Genomic DNA, 27,272 nt, shown 5'->3' on the forward strand with positions numbered 1-27,272 from the left:
CGGTGTTAAATCGCACAACAGGCAGCAGTTATATAAAGATTTGTATACTGAAACAATCACCTGTTTTGCTTTCTGTTAAAGACAGCAAAAATGGTTCTGGTTTTTTTTGCATTTTTTGCAAGAGCCAATTTAAAGTCTGCAGCACCTAGATCATGCTGTTTCTATTACACGTATATGTTTGTTCAAAAATATAGATTTCAATGCATGCAACATTCAAGTATATACATTTTATATCTCATCTGTGCACAAAGTTCCAGGTAAAACAGTTTAAGGACGTTGCACATGTTTTTCTCTGCTCACGCAGCAGACATCATAGCATAAAGACTGCAAAAAAAAAAAAAAAGGCTCTTAGCAGCAAACACAGTAAACCTCACTGGACAGATCTGAAAAGTTTTTGATCCACTAATGAGAAACTTGAAGGCTTGCAGAGATTTGTAAAGCTAAAACCAAAATCTGCACTACAATGATGTGCAGGTCCCACCCTGTGGTACTTCATCTCAAAGTACTACTTTTTTTGTATTTTCCTAATAACTTTGTAAAACTATTGGACCCAGGTCAATCTTAAGACTGCATTTTTTTGTGTTTTTGTATGTTTGTTTGTGTGTCAAAGACCTGTTCTCACAGCACCGAGGTCTCTGTCTGCAGAATGGACTGGGTTCTGGAGTTGCTGTGAAATTGCACCATGTGCTGTGAACCGTTTCTGGAGGCGAAGGTGTTGTTGTGGCGATTCCTGCTCAGACGACAGTTCAGACACATGCTCCGCCATTTTCTTTTTAGCTCACCTTGAACCTTCAGGAACAGGTAAAATAAAAAAATTAAATCATTTGGATCAACTAAACACCAATATAGCTAAAAAAAACTTGATCCAGTTAGGATTTCAATGCATCTCATCTGCTACTTCTGGGGGATACTAAAAAATGGGAGACACAGCCTTTATGTGTGTGTGTGTGTGTGTGTGTGTGTGTGTGTGTGTTTTTAAATAATTTGATCCATTTGGTCCAGCAACATTTGGCATGATTATGTCTGATTATCTGTATGATCATCTTATTAAGCCAGGATAAATCAGCCTGCTTAGTTGGTGGAAAATTCAGTTTCCCATTCCCCAATTTCAGTTGGAGCTCGGGGCTGCAGAATGGTGGCAAGAAGAATGCTGTGAGACCAAATTTAGAAAATCTTTCTCAGCATTTGCATCAATGAGCACCTTCCACTTTAGGAAAAGAACAAGGAAAAGATGCTTCCTTGTTATTTTGTATCCAGTTGATCAAATTGCCTGAGTGGCATCTTAAATCTATAAATACTTTCCTCCTTTTTGATATCTGCCATTCATCTTTGTTTTTCTTCATATTCTCCATGAGTATCTATGGAGAACATAAAACTTTGCTACAGTTCAATCACTACCTCATTCCAAATATTAATCACACATATCAGTTACATGCACAGTAATTATTTGGGATCCCGGGCAGCTTCTAACTGATTGAGCGGAACTTCCTCCATCTGTCAAATTCACCACTCACCAGTATTTATGATAATGTAATGGAACACATCATGATACATCCAATGATTTTACATAAAGTCAAAAGGTGTGACAAATTCAGTTGACACAGTGTAGCTAAGTTTATTAATGAATGGAGTCTGACTGGCAGATAGAAGGAGGACACTCAGCAATCAACACTTTGCAGATTTTAATTTTAAACACTTTTTAATAAACGAATATAAGGAAAACACGTTTTAGCTCCAACAAATGTAATTTATTAAATGTTTCTATGAAAGTTTGACAAAATTAAGCAAAACAGGCACACTATCAGTTGAGTATAGAAACATTCATGGATAGATTTTCTATTTTGCCTCACAGAAATCACTTTCAATCAAATGTTTTACTGTTTAATCAATTTGGCTGCTCATTAAAATGACTAAATCCATACTTTGTATTTTATCAGTTCACCTGATAACTTACCTCACTGTTCAGGAAACAGTAGAGAATGGCCACGACCAGACCCTAAAAAAACAAACACTTAATGAAGTAAAGTTTTTTCAGAAAAGTTTCAGAATCGCTGCTTTAAAGGATCAATAAGGTGAAAGACACTTGTTCAGCACCTGAAAAGATCCAAGGGCAAGGTCAAAAAATATTTTATAATCTTCTGCGATGGATTCACTGAGAGTCACGAAGACCACATAGTGGATGCCAAACAAAGGAATCAGCAGGAGTGTGGATTTGGCCAGCCTCCTGAGAGAGAAACAGTCATATACAATTATTTTATGATACAATTTAAGAATAAGACATGATGCAGTGTTTCTTTTAATTGTTAATTACAAGACCGATGCAATAAATCAGTTAAACATGGATGACTAGGGTGCCTAATTCGTCTGACACGGATTCTTTTGTAGGTGGTCCAAACATACTTCACCATACTCTGCTCACCTGGGCCTTGCAGCCTGTAAAAACAAGCATCTGTATTCACTCTTTCTGCTGTCTCAGTGTTAAACATAAAAATACACCCAATGGTAATGTGAGGCAGTGAAATAGTGGAAAGATCTAAGGAGCTTGGAAAGAAAAGCGTCTGGACTTATTGAAGTTGCTTGAAGACGTTTCATCTCTCACTGAAGTGTCTTCAGTTCAAAGCGCAAATGGAGGAAAGTCACAGATTTATGTGGACATAAACAAAGAAGCCTGTCGGACTTTTTTAAAACTGAGCTCGAACTGTTCTCTTGAATTGAGATAACTCGCTGCATCTGCTGTCCAGGGTTCTGCTGGGAGGCTCACACCATCAACAAATCTGATATCAGAAGTAATCTTTCCAAAAACCCTTTACATCCCACTGCAATCAGACTACTAAATGCACCCATCCATCTGTGCTCTAACACCACGCTTGCTCATGAATATGGATTTATTTCCAGGGTGATACCAAAGTATTCCCAAGCCAATTAAGCCAGTCAGTTGTAGTGTTTCCCAGTTCTGCTCCAGGGTCTCCTCCTGGCTGGACATGCTTGAAAGTCCTCTGCTAATTTGTCTTTATTTATTATTTTATTTATAATATATGTTATTCTATTTCTTTGTGTATTTATTGTATGCACATTCCTCCTTTTTGACTTGTCACATTTTTGTAGGACTTTAATAAATTCTTAAAACTTTGCCATCAACCTTCTTTTGTGTTGACATCTTCAGCACTGCTGCTGCACGTAGATCAAGGATCTGTTCACTACACTTTGTTGGCTGTTTGGCATCAGTTTGGCTCATTTAAGGAACTTTCTTGGATACAATTCCTATTTGTCTCTTTCACACTGTGATTATGAGTTCATAGAAAACCCCATATAAAAATAAATTGACATTGTTGGGCAAAGCCTTTCAACAGTGGAAATCTCAAAAAGTAAGAAAGAAAAGTCGCACTTTTCCACGTGGCATCGGGATACAAGCGGACAATCAAACTGCTCATGCAGCACACTCCCAAAGAAAACGGTAAAATCCTCTTTTCCTGCATCACTCCCAAGCTGTCAAGTGTCAGCTCAGTCTTCACCTACACCAACAAGAGATCCTGCAGTGAAACAAATTGGGCTTACCCACCACCTCTCGCCACTAAATCGTGGATCCCTGTGGACATGAAGAATACTTGACAGCTCAGCACGAGTAAGATTTCACCGGAGAGGAAAACTGCCTGAAGATTAAACAAAGCAAAGCCTTAAACAGACACTAAACTGCAGAGAAAATGTGGCTCCATAAAGGAACAAAGGTTCCCCCCCGTTTCATAAGAGCAGCATCCTGAAACGCTGTCTTGTCGAATGAGCGTTAGCGTCACTCTTATCTCAGTCAGGAATACTAGAGGATAAAAAATGGTCTTGGTGTCTCAGATGATCATGTTTTATACTTTGAAGAATTTAGCTGACTCTTTTATCCACAGCAGCTTTTACTGACTGAGCAGGTGTCATTTACTTGATGACACAACAGTTGACACAACCTGTCACCTTTTGTTAACTTGGCTTCAAGTGCATGTTGGAAAAAAATGAAAATATAACAAAACGAGGATCCAGGAAGGCAGAGGTGCGGTTTCCTTTGTGCTCATGCTGAGAGCATCAAATCGAATCCTACCTGTACTGTGATTGGTCATTGCCGCCCACGTCAGGACACCTCAGCTTCTGAACCAAGATCCGAATGATGCAGATGAACTGAATGAAGTTTACCTTGGGGGGAGTGAAAAAATAACTTATAATCCATAAGGGGTGATTTTTATTTTGCTGTGTTCGATAATTTGCCACCCACCAAATCCAAGAAATAGGAGGTCATGATACAAACGCAATTTAAAACAGGAAGGCCTTGTTCTAAATAAAAAGCAGCCTACTTAAGTCTTTTTTTAAAAAATGAGGGATTTGTGTCTCATCATTGAACAGAGATTTTTTTTGCTTGTTAGGCAAATGTATAAAGTTCTTCCTTAAATACGTAAAAAAAACCAGACTGAACTTGTTTTCTGTTACAGTTATTTTCTGTTGTTTCAGATCTTTTTTAAACATTACAAATGGAAATATTTTTGCAAAAACTAGCAAAATATCTCTATCGCTGCATAATGCCATCATTCTAATGTTTAGTGTTATGTTTTTCCTGCTAGCTAAAAGGCGATCATCAGAGAACTTCTAATATAATCTAGAGCTCCTGTTCTCTGGACCTCTGGTTTCTTAGGTGAAACAGTCCAGAATGAATGGGATCCTATGGTGCTGTAGTCCAAACACAGACTTTTAGGCAGGCAAACATTTTCCTCTCACACTTCTCATCATGTCTGTGACAGAAGAAGGTGACAAAATATAGTCCTGAGGAAAGAAAATATTTTCACAAGACTCTGTGCAGAAATTAAGAGAGTAAGTATCTGCCAGCTGGTCTGACCACATCTATAAAAACAGAAGTTTTGCTACTTTGTTGGTCTGGTGTATTTGTGTGTTAACAATATGCCGCAATCTTCTCAGGGGTGGACGTCCCAGAAAATTGACTGTGCTGTACTCAGAAATTGCCCTGCACCCTACAACCATATAACATGGGTACTGGTCGCAGTTAAAATATTATGAATATATATGAACATTTAAGTTGGCTGATACAAAGCACTGCATGCTGTAGGTCACTGATGCCTGAGACATACTGATTTAAAAAAATTTGAGGGAGGGAAGCTGATTTATTATCCTTTAGGATGTTGTAGAGTGGATAAAATGGTCTGTGAGCCACCTCTGTCCCTCGGGCCATATTATATCCATGTATGCCTTTAAAGGATGAAAGAGATTATGGTGGGCTGTCACTCAGCAGGGCAGCAGGAATGCACTCAGCGGGAATTCCTATGAAGTTAACACCTTGAGACATGAGGTACTAACACATCACACTGCTGTTTTTGGACATTACACAGAACGCTTGGTCATGAGTATGAACTTATTTAAGACTTTCTTTCAGGTTTTAAAAGATCTTAAAATCAAAAGGCTCACAAACTCTAACACTTTAGTGAAATATACCGGGAGAAACAACTGTAATATCATCCGGTAATGCTGTTCGCTGTCTTCTTGATACATTTTATTTTTCTTCACGTGTAGCTGAAATTGGAAAAGGACCGATTTTAAAAGACTACTGTACTTTAAATACAGATCATTTCTGTAGAATGTTATGGAATAATTTGAAAAATATATGGATGTATCAATGGGAATTTAGAAAATCGTACTAGTGAGATCTGAAACATTGCCATAGGTTTCTAAAGGGTTTTGTATTATAGTCCAAAGCCAGATTAAAAAAATGTGAATAAGGTCAAAGACAGATATTGTTTCACATGACGGATTTATTTGTTTTCCACTTTATGTTTTCAGTATTTGTTTTTTCTAATCAACCAGTTTTTCCTTTTAGGCAACTGAATGCTTTTTTAACCAATACACAAAATCTGCAGGTAAAAATGAAAGCAATGGCTTACCATAATGGAGAATCCAATTGGTCCGTTGATCACCCAGTTGGGTATGGGTTGGTCATTTGTTTCCCAGCACCTGAAGGTCACACAAAAATATGAATGTAATAGTTATGTAAATATTATATATAACAGTAATAAAAAATGGGCATTTTAAAAAACAGAGGAAGTGCTAGTGGAGCAATAAATGTAGTTGAATCACTGCAAAAAGTACCATAAGATGGAAAGAACCTGGTCTTCACTGCTTAACTTGAGCACTAGTAATTTTTCTACAAATTTGGAGGAAGCCAGATGGTAATAGATCCCATCTTACTGACTCCTTTTGTGAGAAAACATAATTCTAACTCTATGTTTGATCTCTACTAATGAAGCTCATTTCTGCTGCAGGCAATCCTGTGACCTTCACTTAAAGTCCAAACCTTTACGTGGGGCGTAGATCAGCTAATAAACATTCCAGTTTATAGTGACAGTGTCAATATTATAACTGAGCCTCCAATGTGCCAATCAATCTCTTTTGATTTCACCTATGTAAAAAGGTACAAGTTTGAAATCTCAAGGTTCTTTTAGATAGATCACAATCCTGAATGACTACAGACGTGTCTCAAATCCCCACCACCACCACCACCACAACCGTACCCCAATTAGGCAATGCTGTTAACCTGGCACTGCACTTCATCCTCCAGCACATAGACCTCCAGTAACTTATGTCTGGTTATTTCTGTAGACTTTAATTCCTATCAGACTCTCAGATCTTTAGTAACAGATCTCCCCAAGGCTGTGTACACTCTCCCCTGCTTTTCTCCTTGCATACCAACCGCTGCACCTCCAGTCACCAGTCTGTCAAACTCCCGAAGTTCACAATAGACACCACCCTCATCAAACTCATCTCAAGGATATGTGTGAGGGTGCACTGACAACCTTATGACCAATTTAGAGACAACAGCCAGGAGCTCTGTGCTGTTAAATCAGTGGGGATGATTGGGGACTTCAGGAGGATCCCATGCCCAACATAAGCCTGCATGACTGCCTGGTGAATACTGTAGGTCTTGGGAGATGAAGACTTCAAAGTTGAGGCAAAACATCAGCTCCCTCATTACAAGACCACAGCAGAGGATGCACCTCCTGCAGCAGCTGAGGAAACCTAAACTCTGAAGTCAGTGCTGGGATACTCCAACTCCTCCTCCCTTCAATCACATCCTCTGGCAGGAGGCTGCGGTCCATCAGGACCAATACTGCATGGTACAGTTTCTTTCCATCTTTATCACTTTATTATTAATGTTAACACTCCCATAATCAGACCATTAAAATCTTCACAATGGACTCCATTGCATGCCACAAATACTGAGTATTTTTACAAAATGTATATGTTCTTATGGTTCTTATGACCAAAACCATTTTGTTCATTTGGGTCAAACTCTTCACTCTCTTAAGGTCAGCGTGTCTTTGGGGGTAAAATGACACATTTAAATATGACAGATTGTCCTAACAATTAAATATTTAAGCTTTCTGGATATTTGGATGGTATGGTTCAATGAAATAAAAGTCAAGGAAACTAAATGACTCACTGTTGTGACTTAGTCTCAGTCTTCTTCTTGGCTTTGGTAATGAACTTAAAACTTAACAAATTTCATTATCATTCTCCTCACACTCTGGAGTGATGTCCTTACTGTCCTTTGCTATCAGACCCTGCCTCAGTAATTGTTATAGACTTGTTTCAGAAGCTTGTTTTTATAGTTCGCCTACACGGCATGACTCATAGATAATGAGCTGCAGTGCCAGTTGCAATAACGTGCAACAAAAGCCAAACGCCACCAGGTTCCTGTGATGACATCTCAAAGCAAACCCTGTCAGCTAAGTTATCCAATAAAGTGCACTTTGACATGTGAGATATTTCTCTTATTAATTGAAAAACTGGGCCCCATTCCTGCATGGTAATGAATAACAGTCTAATCAATAAAATGCAATTTGAGGCCCTAACGAAAAAACAGAGGCAGTGGCTGTTGAATACCAATGCATGCCTCTCTTTAATGTAACTGGAGCTGCCTAACTTCTGTCAACCTTTAAAGGAGAATATAATAAACAGCTCCAGAGAGAGCATGACACATAGACACATGTCAACTTGAAGAAAAACAAATTGCAGACAGACATTTAGTCAGAATGTAAATCTATTTAGTAAAATATAATCCATGTATGTTTAACAGACTTCATATAGTTCATAAATAACAAACCTGGATCGCGTTTCTATGGTGATAACTCACTCTCTGATTGTTACACTTACCCCGTGTCTTCCAGATAAATCCTCGTTATCACCCACGCAGACACAAACACAGTGGGGATTCCTGTCAACAACCATGAAGTATAGAAAATATTATCACATCGTGTTTGCATTTATTATTTTTTTTATTGCTAGTTACGATTTAATCTTTCTGAGTAAAGTAATGTGAGTTCCATCCATGTATTAAGACTCTAAACAGATTGCTTCAGTGTATATTAAGGCTTTTAATTGTTTGTTGATAAATTCCATCTCAAGCTCAAAACTAGACGGTGTTATACTGTCTTTCAGAGGAGGAAAAATGGAAATAAAAGATGAACATTGCTTCTGGAAACTAACAACCAGCAGGGGAGAAATCCTCTGTTTGGGAAAAGATGTCCCATGGGGATTACCATGACAGTTTCTCAATCAGACCTAATCTTTTCTAACATCTGGTTTTAAAATACCAAGAAGGCAACAGCAGAAAGGCTCAGTTCAGTTATTATGCAACTTCACTAAGGTCTCTTTTCCATTAGTACCTAATAGGATCGCCTCGCCACGACTCGACTCGGATTAGCTGGCTTTCCATTACCATCGAGTAGCAACAGCACTGCAGACCACGCCCCGCCGCAGTTAGCTTCAGCATTAATGCACAGCTTTTACTTTGTACTTTTTCCCTAGCAACCAGAGGTTGTTGGTGGTTTGCCAACCAGTCTGTGTCCTTGTTTAACTGAAGCCAAACCACATTGAGCATATATGAAGTTTCTCCTTTTCCTTTACCTTGAGCCATTTGGTGAACTTGTAACTTTTCAGTCAAGCATTATATCAAGTTTGAATCCGTAGGATAACAAATGTAGCACGGTATTGTTGAATTTGAGGGAAAAAACATTTGGCTTATTTGCTTAAATAGCTGCCTAAAGTAATGAGAGCTCTGATATCTAATCAAAATCATAACTAAGCTGCTAAACCTGCAGCTATAACAGAGTGAAAGCTCCCACGTGGCCATTTGACTCAAAATCAAATAAAGAATAAGAAAATGTACCTACCCCAGCCGATGAACATGTAGACAATAAAGTGTCGATTTTCCGAGAAAATGACAACCAGCAGAGTGTGGAGGTACAAACCCTCCACCAGCAGCCAGAAGAAGTTGGCCATAATGAAATACTGGAAAAACACCAGGCTGGCTTTACATCCCACCTAAAGAGAACACAGAAAGAGTACAAAGATGTTAAATAGGCTTTGTGTATACTTAAACTATATAATATCAGCCTTGACTGTACATCGCTGACTGTATGTGGTTAATTGTAACCATGAGCACAGTGTAGGATAATCATGTATTTATACTTGGTATTCTGATATGTGGGTATACATTTCCATTTTTCCACTGGATCTGTCAGAGAGTTCACCCAGAGCAGATTATGACGTCACAAGCACCGAGCAGATGAGTGCATAAAGGTCAGAGTGCCCTGACAATCAGGGTGAGTGGAGGAGGAACGTCATGAGGGAAGAGTCAGGCAGCTACTGAGGCAAGGAGAGGATCAGATGTCAGCTTTCTGCTGTCAGTTTATTAGCTGAAACTAATACAACAGTCATGAATTAAAACCCGCCTTCATGAAGGTATAACTGGATGATACTTTTGTGGTGTTTCTGTTTTAAAGCTAGTGTGTTTATCAGTCTGTGTAAAGCGCATCAGTGAGCATAGATACATACATAAATAACAGAAACAGGTTGCAAATTTTGTCCTTTATCTTTTGCCCGCCACACTGCTCTGAACAAGCTGCGATCTTCCTAAGTCGGGATTTATAACGTATTGAAATGACGCAAAGGGTAATGGCGCAGATCGGTGAAATATCCACCGTGTTCTAATCCAAGAGTATGACTGTTGTTATCCTGTCAGATGCATTTGGTGCTTTTTGCATTGACAGAAATATTAGCGATAACAGACTTCATCTAGAGGCAGAGAAAGTTTGCATCGCCATAGAAGGTTCGGAGGTGGCAGTTTAAGTGCCAAGTTTGCCAGACAGAAAACTCAGTAAGGCATACTCCTTTGCATAATTTCTGGAGAAAAACACCCCTTGTGCAACATCAGCCCTGCAGAATGAAAGACCTGCAGTAAACATACTTGGAGTAGGTCTAAAATTGGAGTTGGTCATGTCAGCCTGGGAAAAATGACATTAACATCACTCAAGTGGGAAAAGGAACATGGAAAATAGGCAATAACAAAAAAGTTGCAGAGTTACTGATGCCACACTAAAACATTGCAGATAAATATTTGGCTGATTGCATGAAAAATTAGATCAGTGCCACAAATTTATTCAAATGTTGACTGTGCATTGTAATCTGGTTTTAGGTCATAACAGTTCATTGCTATCCAAATAGAATGATCTAGTTTATAGTAATTCTAATAAATCAGGCAAAGCACCTGGTAAAATACAATATCCTTGTCTTTGTAATGTCCAAGTTATTTTCATGTTCCAATTTTTCAAAGTGTACTAACGCAACAAAGTCGGAAGAATCTCATTCCAAAATGGGAAATCCTACTATCCAAGGAGCACATGGATGCAAGGTTAGAGCACACCAGAGCACCAATGCCAGGGATACCGAGTATCTGTGAGACACCTGTAGCTTTGACAACATTGTATTATCAATGCTTTGGCAATGAAACTGGGCAGCAATGCAGGCTTTTCTATACACATCAGTACTGGGTAACTTATAAAAACAACAGTGTAACACTAGGGCACCGTTTCACATACTCTTGCTCACTCACTCAGCACAAAAGTGTCTATTACGCAGTGAAGATGGTGCACAGTTTGCCCCACGGAAGCTTTAAGGATTTTCAGGCTTTTGGATTTGCTCCCATGTTTGTGTGGCTCACTGTATATCCCGGGTGTATTAGGAGGACTGGGTACCAGATTACAACCTAACTCCTCGTGCGTTTAATGAAAGCTGCTCAGTGGTGCATGCAGTAAAGCTTTTTTTTCTTCTTGTCCACACTTCTTCCTTGATGTTCCGCATGCTTCCACAGTTTTAGGACCAGAAAGCACGCAGGCTACTGGCCCTCTCAGCTAAGCAGATAGGGAGCATGCGTGACTGGCTGCTGTCTCACCGAACACATGAATGGGCTGCCAGGAAATTCTGCAGAGCCACCTTCAGAAAATGATTACTTGAATCTGAAGAACAAACTGTCACAGCAGAACGTTTGACAGTTTGAGATGTTAATTTCATATCTGAAGCATGCAGACCTAATTCCCATTTATTATTTCATGCTTTAAACTTTGTCAGGCTTTACGCTGAAACATTTTTCCCGTTGTGACAGTTCTGCTGTTAACACATGAGTGTGTAGCTTTCTGTACTCAGTGCTGCATTGTTGGCCTCCCTCGGGATATGACTCTGCTCGCTGAGGACAGAGGTGGTGACCTCACCAGTGATGGCTGGTTTGAGCAGTGCGAGTTTCGGTTGAAGAGGATGTCGTCTTTCACCAACACCGCCACGGCTCTCAGAATGAAGGAGAAGAAGAGATTGAGGTGGATGTAGTTTCTGGTGCAGTGGAGCTTCCTGCACACATGTTGGTAATGAAAGAAATGTAGCATAGTGCAGTAAATGTTAAATAAAGATGCTACAGTTAGAGCCTGAAGATGCTGAAACCATTAATAACAAACAGCATTATGCTAGCTTGGTACAAACTGCACTGGTTCACACAATTAACTCATTTGCTTTTGTTTGGCCCTTTCATTCATTGTATTATGAAGCCACTCGTCACAGAAAGAATCCACACGCAAACGGCTCCTTCCAAACAGTTGCATGGTTTCATTTGAAAGCAATTCATTGAGATCCAAAAATGTACAAGCCAATCACACATGAGCACATGTGATTATATGTCACACCAAGAGAATGATTCTTTATCTTCTTGATTGGCTTGGACAATGTGACTGTCTTAGAGTCATTTCAACACATGAAAAAATCTATCCCTGTATGTGAATACATTTTATTAAGTATTCTTTGTAACTTTTTTCTATAGAAATTACACATTTATACCAAATATGTACAGTTTTATATATGTGATTTTCCATAAACTGCTAAACTTCATAATACTTTAGAGCCAAAGTCAGTGGCTTTTTGAGGTGAATTTAACCTTCTCTAAACTTGAATCTAATATTAAGTTAAAATAATAGCTAACATGAAAGAAATGTCCTCACAGTTCTGTTTTTGTTTTGTTTTGCAAATATGTGTCCACACATACAAATATGTGAACAAATAGCCATAAAGCTGCGCTTGTTCACTTAAAATCAAATTAAATTATCATATTACACTGACCGGCTTTCCAGGAATACTGGAATTAATTTTCTGATTTAATTATATTTTAGTATTCAGTCTTACCTGAATAGGCAGAGGATAGCGCACCCTGTAGTGAGGGCAATTAAAGACAGACTGTGACCCAGAGTGTACAACGTCTGCACGACCACGTAGAAGACCAGCTGCAGACAAAGGGGGGAAAAGAGCTTTTGTTAAATTATTAATGCATGTATATCATCCTTAACATATCACTAAACTGGGCCTCAAATTGAGGTGAAGATTGTGAAGCATATTACATTGCCAAAAGTATTTGCTCGTCTGCCTTCATGTGCATGAACTCGAGTGACATTCCACTCTTAATCTGCAAGGTTTAATATATCAGCCCACCCTTTGCTGCTATAACAGTTTCAACTCTTCTGGGAAGCTTTTCCACAGGGGTTAGGAGTGTGTTTACTGGATGGCTCGCAGTCTTGGGGTTGAGGTCAAGCCTGTCATGCTCATCCACAGCTTTATGGACCTTGTTTTTTTGCACTGGGGCACAGTCATGTTGGAACAGAAATGAGCCATCTCCAATCTGTTCCCACAAAGTTGGGAGCATGAACTCCCAAAAAACAACCCCACATCATGATCCCCCATCCACCAAATTTTACGCTTGGAACAAGTGCAGTCAGACAAGTTTTGCATCCACCAAACCCAGACTCATCTTTGGACTGTCAAATGGAGAAGCACGATTGTCACTCCATTCTCCACTGCTCTAAAGTGCGTGGCAGCATGCTTCACATTGTTGCATCTGATGCTTAGCATAATGCCAGATGATGTAAGGCTTGGAATCAGGTGCTCAGCCATGAAATCTTATTTATAGAGCTTAAATATAACTATCCGTTGTGTTGCTGAATTATGAAAAATCAAAAATAACTGATGATTTCCAATGCACTTTTATGTAGTTTGAGGTCTTTTATGTAAGTAACACTTACATGTTTTTTATTACAAATACTAAAGCAACAGAAAAATAATCACATAATTCTTGAGGGTGAGATGGGAATGTTTTCCAGTTTTAGATGAAATGACTCTATTCAAAGGGAGATTTGTTTGGGCAGCGTGAGACAGAACCTAACACTCGGTGTCTCACACCAAAAATGTGAGAGTTGGCAATCCTGCATCAACAGCTGTCAAACTGCAGGCAAGTGTAATCACAATAAATCACTTTGATTTAACAGAAATTCTGGACAGAAACATACACAGTATGTGGCTGAATAAACAATGATAAAAGTGCTTTAAACAAATCAGTGTTTTGAAATTTGGCGTAGACACAAGTACTGACTAAGTGTGTGTTTAATTTGAAGATAAGATAAGATGTGCTTTATTCCTGGGAAATTCCAAACTAGCTCAATAAGGAATGATTTACCATATCAGTGTTACCATTCCTGATATTTGCATGCTTCACATGTGTTGTACTTATTTGTGTTTGTTTGTTTATTTGTTTATTTATAAGGAACCCCAATTTGTAGCATTATTTCTGTTCTGTTTTAGAGAAACCTTAGACAAGATAAGAGTTAAGATAATATATCATATTACAGAAACAATAATTCTATTAAATTCAAACTTAATCTAATGCTGACTGCTTTTATTATTATTTCAACTTTATTAAAAACTGTAGATCTGATGATATCAAATTTGCTCTGAGGAAGATTTGTGTCTAAATCAAATGAAAAAGAGGACGTTAGTGACAAGAGGGGGTGTGGTGGAGAGAGCACGGGATTAATAGAGACAGAGTGAGAGAGGCAGGACAACACAATGGGCGATTCAGCTGCACTATTCGTGACCCAAAACGGGTCACGAATAACAAGTGAACAGGATGAAGCTGCGGTCACACAACAGTAGCCAAAATATATGAACACAATGGAGGACAGGTGTTTCAATTCACAGCTAAGTTGTTCTCCGTGTCAGGAAAAAAGGCACCAAAATTTAAAACTGAAAACTAATTTAGACTCTGTGATTTTTAGAATCTGCACTTGTCATCAGCTCACATGAACTGGTGCACAGTTTGATCCATACATTTGTAAGAGAAACTGAAGCCCTACCCCATACCCTAAACTTAGCTAAAGACGTGGTGAGGACCATAACCATACACAGGAGGAAGAATCTAATCTCGAATGCTTGAAACACTCAACAACAAAACTAACAAAAGGCAGGAACAAAAGGGTTTGCACAAAACTGGCAGGAGAACCTATGAATCCAACAGACTAACCTAACCTTAAAAACTGAGGAAGAAGGAAACTGACAAAAGTTAAGGGCCGAGTTGGAAAAGCTGACAAGGCTGAAGAACGGATGATTTAACAAAGAAAACAAAGATTTTTATTTTTTTTCTCCCCCCCTTTCTCACTGTCCCTCTCCCCTTCTGTTTTTCCTTTCCTTCCTCTTTCTTTCTCCCTTTCCTATCTCTCACTCATGTCTGTCCCGTCTGTAACATCTGAAAATAAAATATAATAAATAATAAAAACAAAGGTCGATCAAATGGACCAATACGGCAATGCCACGATGATCCATTTGGCAAAGTAAATCCATTGGGTATCCTTGTTGGTCTTCAGACAACAATTCTGATGGCTAAAGAACCAAATGGGACAGGCCAAAAAAAAGAAAAAACAACAACAAAGAAAACGCTTTTTCCTTCATATCAAAAATGGGAAAAGGTTAAAAGATTTAGTTTTTTCCAGTTATTCGGGAAGAATACTGAGTATACTGAAAAGTACATTCATATATATTGAGTAGTTGGTTGGGCTCCTTTATCATTAATTATTCATTACTGTATTAGTGTGGCATCACATGGAGGTGATCAGCTTGTGTCAAAGCTAAGAAGGTATTGAAGTTTACTTTTATTGTAGCATTTAGCTTTTCTGTATGTTTGTCAGGTGTTTCTTATTTTCCTCTTGACAATAATCCATAGATTTTTCATGGGTTCAGTAACATTATAGTCAACAAACTATGTTGCGATAACTTTGGCACTGAATGCAGGTACTACACCCTGCAGGAAAAGGAAATGTCCATCTCCATAAAGCTTGTAAGCAGAGGGAATCATGACGTGCTCTAAAATGTCCCGGTAGATGAATGTACTGACTTCAGATAAAACACAACGACCCGGCCACCATCAACACCAGCTGACAACTAGGAATGTTTAAAGTCCGGGGCCCAAATATCTCTTCCACTGCTTTACCACTCTTCCTCCAGAATCAAGGACTGTGACTTGCAGTCTTGTCTGTGAACAGCTCTCTGTGGACAGCCAGCCATTTAGCCAGGACCTTCTTTGGTTTAGCCTCCATATTGTGGGATGCAGTGATCAACATCTGGACAACTGTCGAGTCCGCAGTGTTCCCAATGACTGTGGTTGTGTGTACTGAGCTAAACTGAGAGATACATGACATTTACACTGTTTTAATTTGCTGAAACTCTAAATTAAATATTACAATAATTTTAAATAACAGAGGCAGGCGAACCGGCAGAAACAGAGAGACAAGACAGAAGACAGCGCATGCAGGAAACACTGGGGGAAATGCTAATAATACTTCTATTGATTATATACAGCAAAAAAACAGGGTCAAAAAACTGAAACTCTGCAACACTACAAATAGTCATGGGAAAAACAGTTAAGTCAAGACTAGAGCAAAGACGCAAAATATTAACAAAACCCCAAATGTCAACATAAAGTACTCAGGACTACGAGATATTAACTGTATGAAACAAATCAGGTTTCCGATATGAATCAAGTAGCTACACCCCCCAACATGTTGTTGTTGTTATTTGTTATTCCATGTTTAGTAGTAAAACGTAGTCAGTATCTATCTCTGTGTCTATCGGCAATTAGGGGCTGGTTATCAAATAACTTCCTGCTTCTAAATACTGATAAGACAGAGTTGATTGACACCGGCCACAAAAATTTCAATACTTGTCTCAAAATTTTATCTTGAAAATTGGTGACTATGTCATAAATTGCAGGGACAAGGTTAAAAACTTAGGCGTGTGGTTCGCCAGGGTACTGTCGTTTGAATGTCATGTAAAAGAGACAACAAAGACCGCCTTTTATCACTTAAGGAACATTGCCAAAATCTGTTTTATCTAGCGACACTGCAGAGGTTCTTCTCCATGCATGTGTGTCTTCACATATCGATTATTGTAATGCTCTCCTTTCTGGGCTACCAAAGAAAGGTTTTAGAGGTTTACAGATGTTGCAAAATGCAGCTGCTCGCATTTTAACTAAAACTGGAAAATTTAAGCACATTACCCCTGAACTAAAATTCCTTCATTGGCTACCTTGTCAGGTTCAAGCAGATTTTAAGGTCCTGCTGCTCACTTCCAATTCTTTAAATGGTTTGGCGCCTTCATACCTCCCCGACCTTTTGCACCTTTATGTTCCATCCTGTCCTCTAAGAACTTTTAAAAGGCCAGGATTCTGGCCTTTTAAAAGTTCTTAGAGCCAGAAGACTATAAAAGACTATTGAAGAGTGTGGGGTTTTCTTCTCGTGCCCCATTTTTGTAGAACAACTTCCCTGAAGATATTAGACAGACATGCTCTGTGGAGGTTTTTAAAGCTGATTGAAGACCTACTTGTTCACCGTTTTTAAATTTTTATTATGTTTTTAACTTGTTATTGTGTTTTTAACTTGTATTGCTATGTGTTGCTTTTATTTATTTATCTCTTTATTTTCAAATAGCTGTACAGCACTTTGTTTGAAAGTGCTTTATAAATAAACTTATTATTATTATTATTATTATTATTATTCTGAGTCACTGCTTAAGGGGAATTTGACTCAGTTACTTAATGACGACACATTAATAGACATTTCACCCTAAAAACAGGAAAACTGCAGGTGGGTAGCAGCGATGTGAAACAATAGACAATTACAAAAATGGACGAAATCACTGTTGGCAACCCAAAATGGGTGGGAAAATACCAAATGATAGCAAAGATTACTGTTCCCAGATATATGACAGGTTCAATGCTTTAAAAAGTTACCAAGGCAAAGGGAGTTTGGTCCACTAGTGACTGTCAACTACAAAGCAACAGGCAACACAGCCATGGAGGAAGGGATTTCTGATCTATAATGCTGCCAGCCACCAGGGGGTGATGTACTGGTTTTGCTTCTGGTAAGCTGGCATGTCATCCCTAATATACTAATGCTAATTTTGCTGACATTCAGTTGGAAGCATTTTAACCAGCACTAAGCATCAGAACTTATTTCACTGCATCTTATAGTGGACTTGACTGTTTGTACTTCACAGCAAACTCTGCAAAAATCAACGTCATGGCGGCACCAAGGGAAATAAACAATGAAGCAAAAGATAATTTGAATAATTTGTTGAATAAACTTCATGAGTAAAAAACAAAGAGAAGAAAAGATCTGAAAGTATTTTATTTCTACTCTATTGTACTTTATGTGGTGTGTTTATCACCCACTGCTGTTTGGCAGTTATTTTATTCTCTGCAGTACATGTGGTCTGTATTCTCTGTAACCTCCTGACCTGCTTTCAGCATGGATTGCAAAATGGCTTGTAATGTGTCAGCGTTAATTAACTGGGTCAAATTCCTTTTACTCTGTAATTTAGAAAAAGGAAGCAGTGACAGGCGATTTGACCTTTTTTCCTTCAACCTAGCGAAAGTTTCATAAAAGCAAAGACCCAAGGACAAATTCCTGCAACGAATTATTTGTACAAGAATGAAAAACTGACAAAAGTGATGTCTTAGACATTAGTTTAACCCACAAGAAGTGGGAGGTGTAACACAGTTTAGTGTTTCAGGAAAGAACGTGAAAAACACCAGGAAATTCTAACAGAATTATAAAGTAAATAATGAAACAACAATACCAGAAAATTTACACAAAATGTGTTGTTGTGGACATGTAACTGATTACAAAGAAGCAGGTGGGTTTCATGCAGAAATGTGTCTGGTCTCTCTCCTCCTGCGTGATCACGAAGCACAAAATTATTATTTACAGTCTAATTTTAACATTCTGTTCATTTGTGGTCTGATTTTTTGGTGGATAAAATATGGGTCTTTGTGTTTGAGCACAGATGTGATGCAATAAGGCCTTTGTGTTTTGTAGATTTCCCGAGCCCCATTATACCCTTAGTGCTGGAGGAGAAAAGCGAGCAACATTTATTCTTGTTTGAAAGATTTTAGTATCTGTTGCATTACAAAAGAAAACAAAACAAATGAAATCCGACCATACATGGTCCGTCACAGGCTCCCACTCCCTGCCTCTCTCTTTTCGTCTCTCTCTCTCTGTTTGCGCTGTTATCTTGTTTCCTCAGAAAAAGACGCTGTAGGTTGAATTTCTTCCACTGGCTTCTTTCGGCAAGAACATCAAAGAGTGTTTGTTTGACGAGAAGCCAGGATGCCAGACTTCAGTCAGAAAGGGAAGGTCCAGTCCTGTTCGGGAGACGTGTCCCAAACCATTTATCATCACTCCTCCTTACCTCAACCACAACTGTGCCTCTTCACAGGGTTCCCACCCTTCTAGGAATTCTTTTTTTCCAGTGACACAGGGCACAAGAAGTTGGATGGAATGATTTTTCTCTGTGTAATAAAATGGACCATACCATGTTACATGAAGTTTCCCTTTTTAGCTCACAGCTGCTTTGCCATGCTGCAGTAACATAACTCAAATCCTTGTTCATAAAAGTAAAAAGTGTTTGTTTTTCTGAACACTGCATCTGCTAATCATAAGGAAACTGTTCAACATTTCTTCTGCATTTCATGATAACACTGACTTCAGTTTAAAATAAGTCATTGAAATGTAGATTTATACAAATAAAAGTATGTGAGTGCCTCTGGTGTCCGATGCCAAGTGCAAAATTAGATGTTTTTATAATCATTAAACTACAGTGACAGTGACTCAGGTTGTATTACCATGAAATAATCTTGATTCTTGTTTCCCGCTGAGTTTCAAACCTGGATTGCTGCCCGGGTGCTGCCAAACTGCAGCAACAGCGAGCCATGCACGATGCACAATGCACTTCAGCGTGTAATATGGCTTAAATGGCATTTCGCTGCAATATCTCCAGTATATCGTAGACAGATCGGATCCAACCGACACTTGGGAACTATAAACAAAAACCTTTACTCTGTCTGGAAAAGCATACAAAGAAAGATATTTTTCCCCTTTATTTGGTGAAGTCTTGATATTTTAATGAAATTTTAAATAGACTCAGCTGAATGAAAGGTTTTTAAAATGTTATGGTTTGACCTTGAGTCTTTGTGAAAATCACAAGGACAGCCGGGGCACTACTTGTCTAGTGTGGGATGACCTTGTAATATAGAGATTTCTGTGGAAGGATCATCTTCAAAAGTAGATTACCTTACCTGTTGTAACACGTGCTCATGTCAATTTCTATAATTAGTGTATTCTTATTTAAAAAGGAAACTCTTATGTAATTCCTTATTTTCTTATTCCTTATTTTATGTCATCTACTTACTGTTTCAATGGCTGCTGCCCAAAATAAACTTGGACAAGGTTTCAAATATTGATGTCAGTGTATGTGCGAGTAATCCTTATGAGCCCAAACCTCAGACTTCTCTGAACACTAAACAGTTACAGACATTTCTTTTCTACTCTGGGCTCTATGTTAAATAAGACATCTCAGATACACAGCCCTGGCTGTGCACACAGACTTTCTGTTTAGTAAGGAAAAATGTATATGTATGTCACTATATGCAAATTTGTAAAACAGATTAATATCTAAATAGAATTCATTCCTTTGTTTGGACACAGCAAAGCCCAAACATCCAGGTGAAGAGTTCATCAGTTCATCAGCATTAAACTTGTATTTCTAAAACTACAACACTGACTATGTGTGAAAACGCTACAATAAGCCACCAGAAAAGATGCGAATAAAAAACAGGCATCATTTAGCTGCTTTCCATCTTTTTCTTTCTGTTTGCTTTTTCCCCAGTGAGCTGTAGTAAAACCTGTAAACTACTTTAATCAGTATTCCCATGTTCAAAATTCTCCTGCATACTTTACATTAAAGACTAAGGAGCTTGGACAGAAAAGCATCTGGACTTTCCCAGCTCCTTAGACTACAATGGCTTGGATGACTCAGAACCTTCACAGACATATTGCAGTTTACATTAAAGACACTTTTTTGGCAGCTGCCTGAAAAACGCTGGATTCTTTTTCCCTTTTTCAACTTTCAGTGAACAGTGAGAAATAAAACAGAACATTTCTCTTCCTTTATAAAGTAAAACGTCTTTGATTTTAGCTCAGTTTAATTACGCTGCAAAAAAAAATGTATGACTTCTGTCCATGAGACATTCCCAACCTACCAAAGTGTTTTTAAGTGAGTGAATGTGTATTGGTTTATTTCCCCCATAGGGTTTTAGTCCTAATCCCTCTCTTGTTTGAATTATAAAAGCTCACTTTCTATTTATGTTTTGTTAAAATAATGTTAAGTTCTCAGGTCTTTGAACCCTTTCAGACACCTGCTCAACCATTTCTTTCTTTGATATGCAAAATGACAAAAAGAAGATGGACAGCTGATGCGACGACAGTGCCGTATTATTCCCGAGTACCTCTCTACTCCCTACTGAAGACAAGAAAGACAGAAAACCACAGCAAGGGAAGAGTGTGAACCGAGAAGCCGTGCAGAGCCAAAACTGAAAAGAGAGATGGATGAACAATTGCACAAGCACAATGGGCGATTCAGGATACACAGAGTCGAGACCCAAACTGAACCACAGAAGAGTGGAAGAAGAGGGGAGCAGCAATTACCACAGCAGAGGCCAAAAAAGGCCACACACAACACACCAAAAACTCCAGTTTGGTGACCTGTCAGGACGACCCAAGCTGAACCTAATTGTAAAGGAAGTCATTTGGCATCTGTCCTGCAAAACTATTGTTTAATCAGCATTTCAGTAACTGTATTTCAATATGTAGTTAAAACCTTAAAATGTTCCTGTTGTGCAATCAATTTGATGTCTGTGTAGGATGAGCAGGGAACCTCACAGACGCCTGTTACCTCTTAGTTTGGTTTGGACTACATCAATTAAATACAGTGAAGCTTATGCTCAATAAGGAGGAAGTGTAATCACTCATCTGCCTGCTTTCCCAGGCGTTAGAGTGTTTGTCTGTTCTTTACATCACTACCACTTTCCCACACTGGCAGTCTCAGTACTGACATCATTACTCTCATCTAATCATGTTAGTGCACATCTTCTTTGAACCAATCAGCTCAAAGAAGGCGTGCAAGACTAAGCCTAGTGTAAATCCATGTTCTCTATCATTCTTCCTCCCAGACTCTCATTTCTGCAGCCCACCTCCTCCCCATCTCCACCTCACAGACGCCTCAGTCAGAGCTCCATCCATCCTCAGTCTTCACCAACAGCATAAAAACTCGTCACTGCTGGAATTTTGTTTTGTCGTGTTGGGTCATTGGAACCTAATCCCCTTATCATGAAGTAAATCCTGTTCAATTCTTGCAAGTGACCTTATTGAAATAATATATACAATTCGCTGCCTTCCACTGTAACATAAGGAACTGGAACACATGCCTACTTTTTACTACACTTAGGGGTTTTTCCGAGCACAGTGCAACTTCTCCACTTTCCCAGTTGTTTGCTATGGCATTGCCAGGTTTTTACACTGTGCTAAAAGAACGGAGCATCTTTTTTAGCACTAAGTGTTTGGCTATTTTATTTCAGGTCAGCATCTAGTGAAACACTGCACTCCACATAATCCTCCTCCTCTGTAAATATCCATGTCTGTGATAGGTTTGTAGCTTGAACCCATCCGCTGGAACGTTAAAGGCAATATAATTACACTGCAAAGCAAGACACAAGTAGGCAAGCTTCTTCATGTTTCTCGTGCACGGGAGAGAACCGGACAGGCACCGTTCCTTCGCTTGACCCCAGTTGCTCTCGTCCGTTCTCCCGTACCACTGTTCTTTTATTGAGGTTACATGAATATGCATAAGTTCATTAACATATGACGTCTACATACACACAAAGAGTACCTTGCCTGTGTGTGTGTGTGTGTGTGTGTGTGTGTGTGTGTGTGTGTGTGTGTGTGTGTGTGTGTGGACTGCTGATCAAAGGGTCAAACATCCTTGGTCAGGAAGAGGGTAGCCTCCCCCTCACCCTAGATGGTTCATCCTAGATAACACGGTGAGGAAGTCCTGCAGTTCATCTAAACAAAGAGCACTTAGACTAGAACAGACGCAACTACGTTAATCCTACCATAAAACAATAAGACACGGTATGACCTCTCATGCTCCCAAAGTGCTGTCTAATACACACAAAGTTTGCAGACTATCAAGGATCAAAACCTCTACCAATCTACAACTAATTACAAAACTCTAAGCATATATAAGTAAATATTTCTAAGCATAAATGACAATCAACAATACAAATCTAACAGTCTGCCCAGCTGAGATCCACAAAGTATCATAATATTGATGTAGAAAGTTCATTTTTTGATGATGAATCATTTGAAAATGTCCAGGGAGCGATGGAAGAAAAACAAGACGCAGTTAGAGTGAGCTGTTAGATGAAGAGCTGCAGGATATTGGCTGCATACCTCCAATTACTCTGTGCCATGCTGTTTGCAGACACATGTCCTGTGCTGTCCTGCTTGACTCCTACTAAAGTTGCAAAGTTTTTCTTGCAATCATAAGAACGGAGCATCTTTTTTAGCACTAAGTGTTTCTCTTGCAATCGTAATTTAACTCAAAGTCTGCCAGAAAAACAATTGCAATGTAATGATAACAAAGTTTCAGATTCTGTGCTCAGACCATGAAAATTGTGCTGTACATGCACATGTACATGTGCATCTCTTGAGACTAGTTTAGGTATGTTTTGGGACTTTTTGACGCCTGTACATTACAGTTATACATTCACAAAAAGTGATTCTCTCATACTGAACGTTTCATCTGTGTGGACAAATTCACCACCACTTTCCTCTGCTTGAAAACAGAGCTAGATATAACTCAGAGGCAACAAGACCAAGTGTCTGATACAGCGATGGAGGCGTGCTGTGCAAAAGTCTTGAGCTCCTCACTTCACATTTTCAAGGAAAAGTGGGAAAAGGTGCCGTGATTTATTGAAACGTGCAAACATACATGGTGGTACAGTATATAAGGCAAACTGCAAACTGAATGTGCACATGTAGTGGAGACCATCTTAAAAAATGATTGTAGATGCCATGCTACAGGTAGATGGGATACCAAACATAGAAGAAAAAGAAGAATTAGCAACATGTTGTATCACCTTGTGGCTATTTTGTACAGATATGAATACAATGTGTGTAGAAATATTTGCAAACCACCGGCCCGTTCCTATTCCAAGATACCCGACTGTCTGAAATGCATAGAATTCAACCAAAGCAATCTTATAGTGGCAGTGTAGTTAAACTGTATGACCTGAAAGCCGTTCAGAAAATTTCCTACCTAGATAAATGGCTGCTATTATACAGATATTCTGGGAAACATAAAATGACGACCCTTTAACACCAAATTGCTTCTAGAGGAAGGCTAATGGTGTTTTTTGTCCATTAAACGACACAAAAAACTAGACAGCAGTGCGCGCAGACACCAAATTGCTCACATTTAAACACATATCACTCTACTGTTGGGCATATTGACCTTTTAAAGAAGCAGTCTTTCACCACTAACTGGTGTTAATTAACAGCCAAACCCGCGGGCTTCGTCAATTAGGGGCCACTAATGGTCCATGTTGGGGTCGCAGCTTCTTTTCCTGTTCCACAGTCAGAATTCATTAACATCCAGGTGACATTTACGACACACAAAAGAACAAAAAGCAGCAGTTAAGATGTTTACTGTACCTTATCCTGGCTCGTGTCTGCCCCACACACACTGGTTATGTTTGGGAAAACATCAGACCATCCAGCTGTTGTACAGTTTCTGCTAATGTTACCTGCAGGAGAAGAAATGCACACAGAACTCAGTCTCTCTTTAAGCATATTCAAAAATAAATACAGACCACTTTTTCCTGCTTTGTCCTTTTTTAGCAAACAGAAAAAAAAATGTAGGTTTCACTGTGTCAGGTTTTGCTAATACTTCCTGGGGTTTTTTGCCTCTGTTCTTTGATTTGAGCCCAGTCAGAGAGGTCAGTCTTTGTTTGTTCTCAATGGTCGATGCTAAGAACCCCTGAATTAATGTGGGTGTCATTTTTATTTGTTTAACAATCCTTTGTTTCTGTAAGTTTTCATTAAACTTTGCACATAAAAACATAACCAAATGGCAAAAAGCAGATTCCCTCCTCACACTCCAGTCTCCCCCCATTGTCCAAACATCTGAGTGCTTTATGGCTAACTGCAACACACTCATCTTCAAAGAACACAATTTGCATTTTCTTTATGAACTCTGAATGCAAATCCCTGCAAAGACATAAAGTCATAGAAGACAAGAAATATGTACAAGACTCAAATGAAAATGTATAACTTTTTTTTTTACACCACATCAGGCTTGTTTGGTTACATTCAATTAAATTTAAGCACGTGAAACAGGTTTCAAAATAGTTGTTTGGTAGTGTTCTTGTAATCAGAGTGATTTATTTTACTTCACTAAATGTCATGAAGACAGAATTTTTGTAGACTGGTTGAGGGCTTTGTAAGCTTGTAGGTGAAATGGTTGTATGAAGCTCACATTTTTGAGTCAATTAAAAGCTTAATGCAATTCTCATTTCCCAACTGTAGCTTGCCTCCACCAGTGTATGAATGTGAGAGTGAATGAATAGTGGTATTGTAAAGCGCTTTGGGTGCCTAGAAAAGCGCTATATAAATCCAATCCATTATTTGTGGCCCTAAGTGAAACTCGGTTTCTCATCCCTGACTTAATTCAATTAATTAATTAAGGTTTATTCCTGAGGAGGACCTTGATAGTTGGTCATCTATATTGAGTCTGAGCCAAAAATAAGAAAAACTGCTCATCTAAATGCACATTTAAATCACACCAACATCTCTAATGTCATCAATGACCAATAATCTGACTTTTTCTGGGGATTCGCTGGCAGCGGGGCACCCTTAGAATTTTCTCTTTTTGTTAGGTTTGTTCATCCAAGCACTCCAAGCCATATTCACTCAACTCTTAACTGAGCAAATTTATGATGAATCACTCATTTCAGTTTGATAGAAGTATTTTGTAGCATATCAGTGTTTCAATGAATTTTAGTACTAAAAATGAGTGGCCACTGTGAAGTTGGATGCTAAAAATATCTTTGTAAAGCATGATATATGAGAGCCAGTCAAAATGATTTGTCATGTAGAATGAGAGGATAGTATAGCCTACAGTAGACGTTACACTGACAGATGCTACTGGACAGAAAGCCACATGAAACTCTAGAGGGAGCCATCAGGCATGCACATTCCCAAAATGTTAAAAATGGAAAGTTTGCATTACAAATTGTCACAAAATTTAGGTTATTGCTTATGTTCCCACAGTGTAAAAACACCATCAGTGTGTCTAAAATGAATAGCATGCACAGTGGACAGTGAACCCCTGAGGCAAACTTGCAGGGGGGTGCCAGTGCCCAAATCTCTGCAGTGCACGGCAAGTTCATCCTCCTTTTGTAAATTCCCAGTAAAAAGCACGAAGCATCATTTGTGCGCTGACTGGAAGTAACATCAGCATACTTCTGCCTCACTACACACTCAACAAACCCGGTCCACTGTATCACAGAGGGGGGAGACACAGTTGAAGCTAAGACACCGATTCATTAAGCAACAGTGATTTGCATGTACAGCATGATTACTTGCAACATTTGAGCTGCGTGCACTGCTGTGTTCGCTCTAAATATAACAGCAGTCTTGAACACAAGTGGTCACCGATGTGCAGAAGTCAGCCAGAGATGTGGATTAAAGCTTTGGCAAATACAGCATGCAGTTGAGAAAAATGGTGGGGGGGGTTTCAGATCTTTTACTGAAGTAAAAGTATTAACATCACACTGTGACAGCACTCAGCTTGTTTAAGTATAATGAGCACAGTGTGGCTGAAAAATAAAAAAAAATAAAGCTTTAAATGCAGGGGAAACGACTGCTTTCAATATTTGTATATGGATTCAACTGCCAATTTTTATTAAAGATTTACTCGACATTTTCCATCTAAACTCACCTTTACAAGATTTTTTTCCTTTAAGATTATAGGAAACGTGAAAAAAATCAGAAGACTCAAACTATTTATGTCTTCATGAAAACCAACTTAAAAATGAACTTCTCTTAAATAATAGTATAACTGAATAGACTACTTGTTCTGAGTATTTACTTGTTTGGTTAAATCCATAAAAGCATTCATGGCTCTGTCACATGGTGATTGAATGGTGACCGCGCAAAATCTATTGGCAACCACTTTGAATCAAAAGTCAGTTGCACAAGTTGTCTGGTGGGAGGCAACATGTCTTCAAACAACTGCAGTCCAGCTCAGACCGACTACAATCGCTGGTGAACGGGTTTGCAAATTAATTGAAGTGTAATTCATAAACTAAATTGGCAGCACGATGCAATCAGTCTGAGGCAGTCAAGGCAGCAAAGTTATCAACTGACCGTATTCTGGTTTTAATTCCTGACCCTCGGTCATTTTGCTGCTAATTTACCGTCCTGCAAAATTCTGTTTTGGTTTCAAATTAAGTTCTGAGTGGACTCTAAATAAAATAGATCTTTATTGTTACTGTTACAAGAAGAATGAAAGACAGTTTGGCATCTCTCTGTTAGCAGTATGTAGATTTTTACATTAAAATTCTTTTAGAATAGAGAGAATAAAGAGAAACCATGAAGTAGACTTAAAGGTAAAGAAATGTATGTAATAATATAAGT

General features: G+C 38.8%; 1 protein-coding gene across 1 annotated transcript in view; it reads right to left on the reverse strand.

The window, feature by feature from the left end:
- Positions 1–349: 349 nt before the first annotated feature.
- vipr2 (vasoactive intestinal peptide receptor 2) overlaps positions 350–27,272 on the reverse strand; it is a 68,031-nt gene continuing 41,108 nt past the window's right edge. Inside the window, exons 4-13 of the mRNA XM_085377181.1 lie at positions 24,288–24,379; positions 12,544–12,641; positions 11,589–11,721; positions 9,213–9,363; positions 8,194–8,254; positions 5,925–5,994; positions 4,082–4,173; positions 2,095–2,224; positions 1,955–1,996; positions 350–789 (exon numbers count right to left, since the gene is read on the reverse strand). Coding sequence (XP_085233307.1) covers positions 619–789; positions 1,955–1,996; positions 2,095–2,224; positions 4,082–4,173; positions 5,925–5,994; positions 8,194–8,254; positions 9,213–9,363; positions 11,589–11,721; positions 12,544–12,641; positions 24,288–24,379 — 1,040 coding nt within the window. The 3' untranslated portion in view covers positions 350–618. The remainder of the gene's footprint in view (positions 790–1,954; positions 1,997–2,094; positions 2,225–4,081; positions 4,174–5,924; positions 5,995–8,193; positions 8,255–9,212; positions 9,364–11,588; positions 11,722–12,543; positions 12,642–24,287; positions 24,380–27,272) is intronic.

Source organism: Diplotaxodon limnothrissa, linkage group LG18, assembly GCF_057381915.1.
Source record: "Diplotaxodon limnothrissa isolate DT_005_m linkage group LG18, D_limnothrissa_male_GT1.1, whole genome shotgun sequence".
Classification (NCBI taxonomy): domain Eukaryota; kingdom Metazoa; phylum Chordata; class Actinopteri; order Cichliformes; family Cichlidae; genus Diplotaxodon; species Diplotaxodon limnothrissa.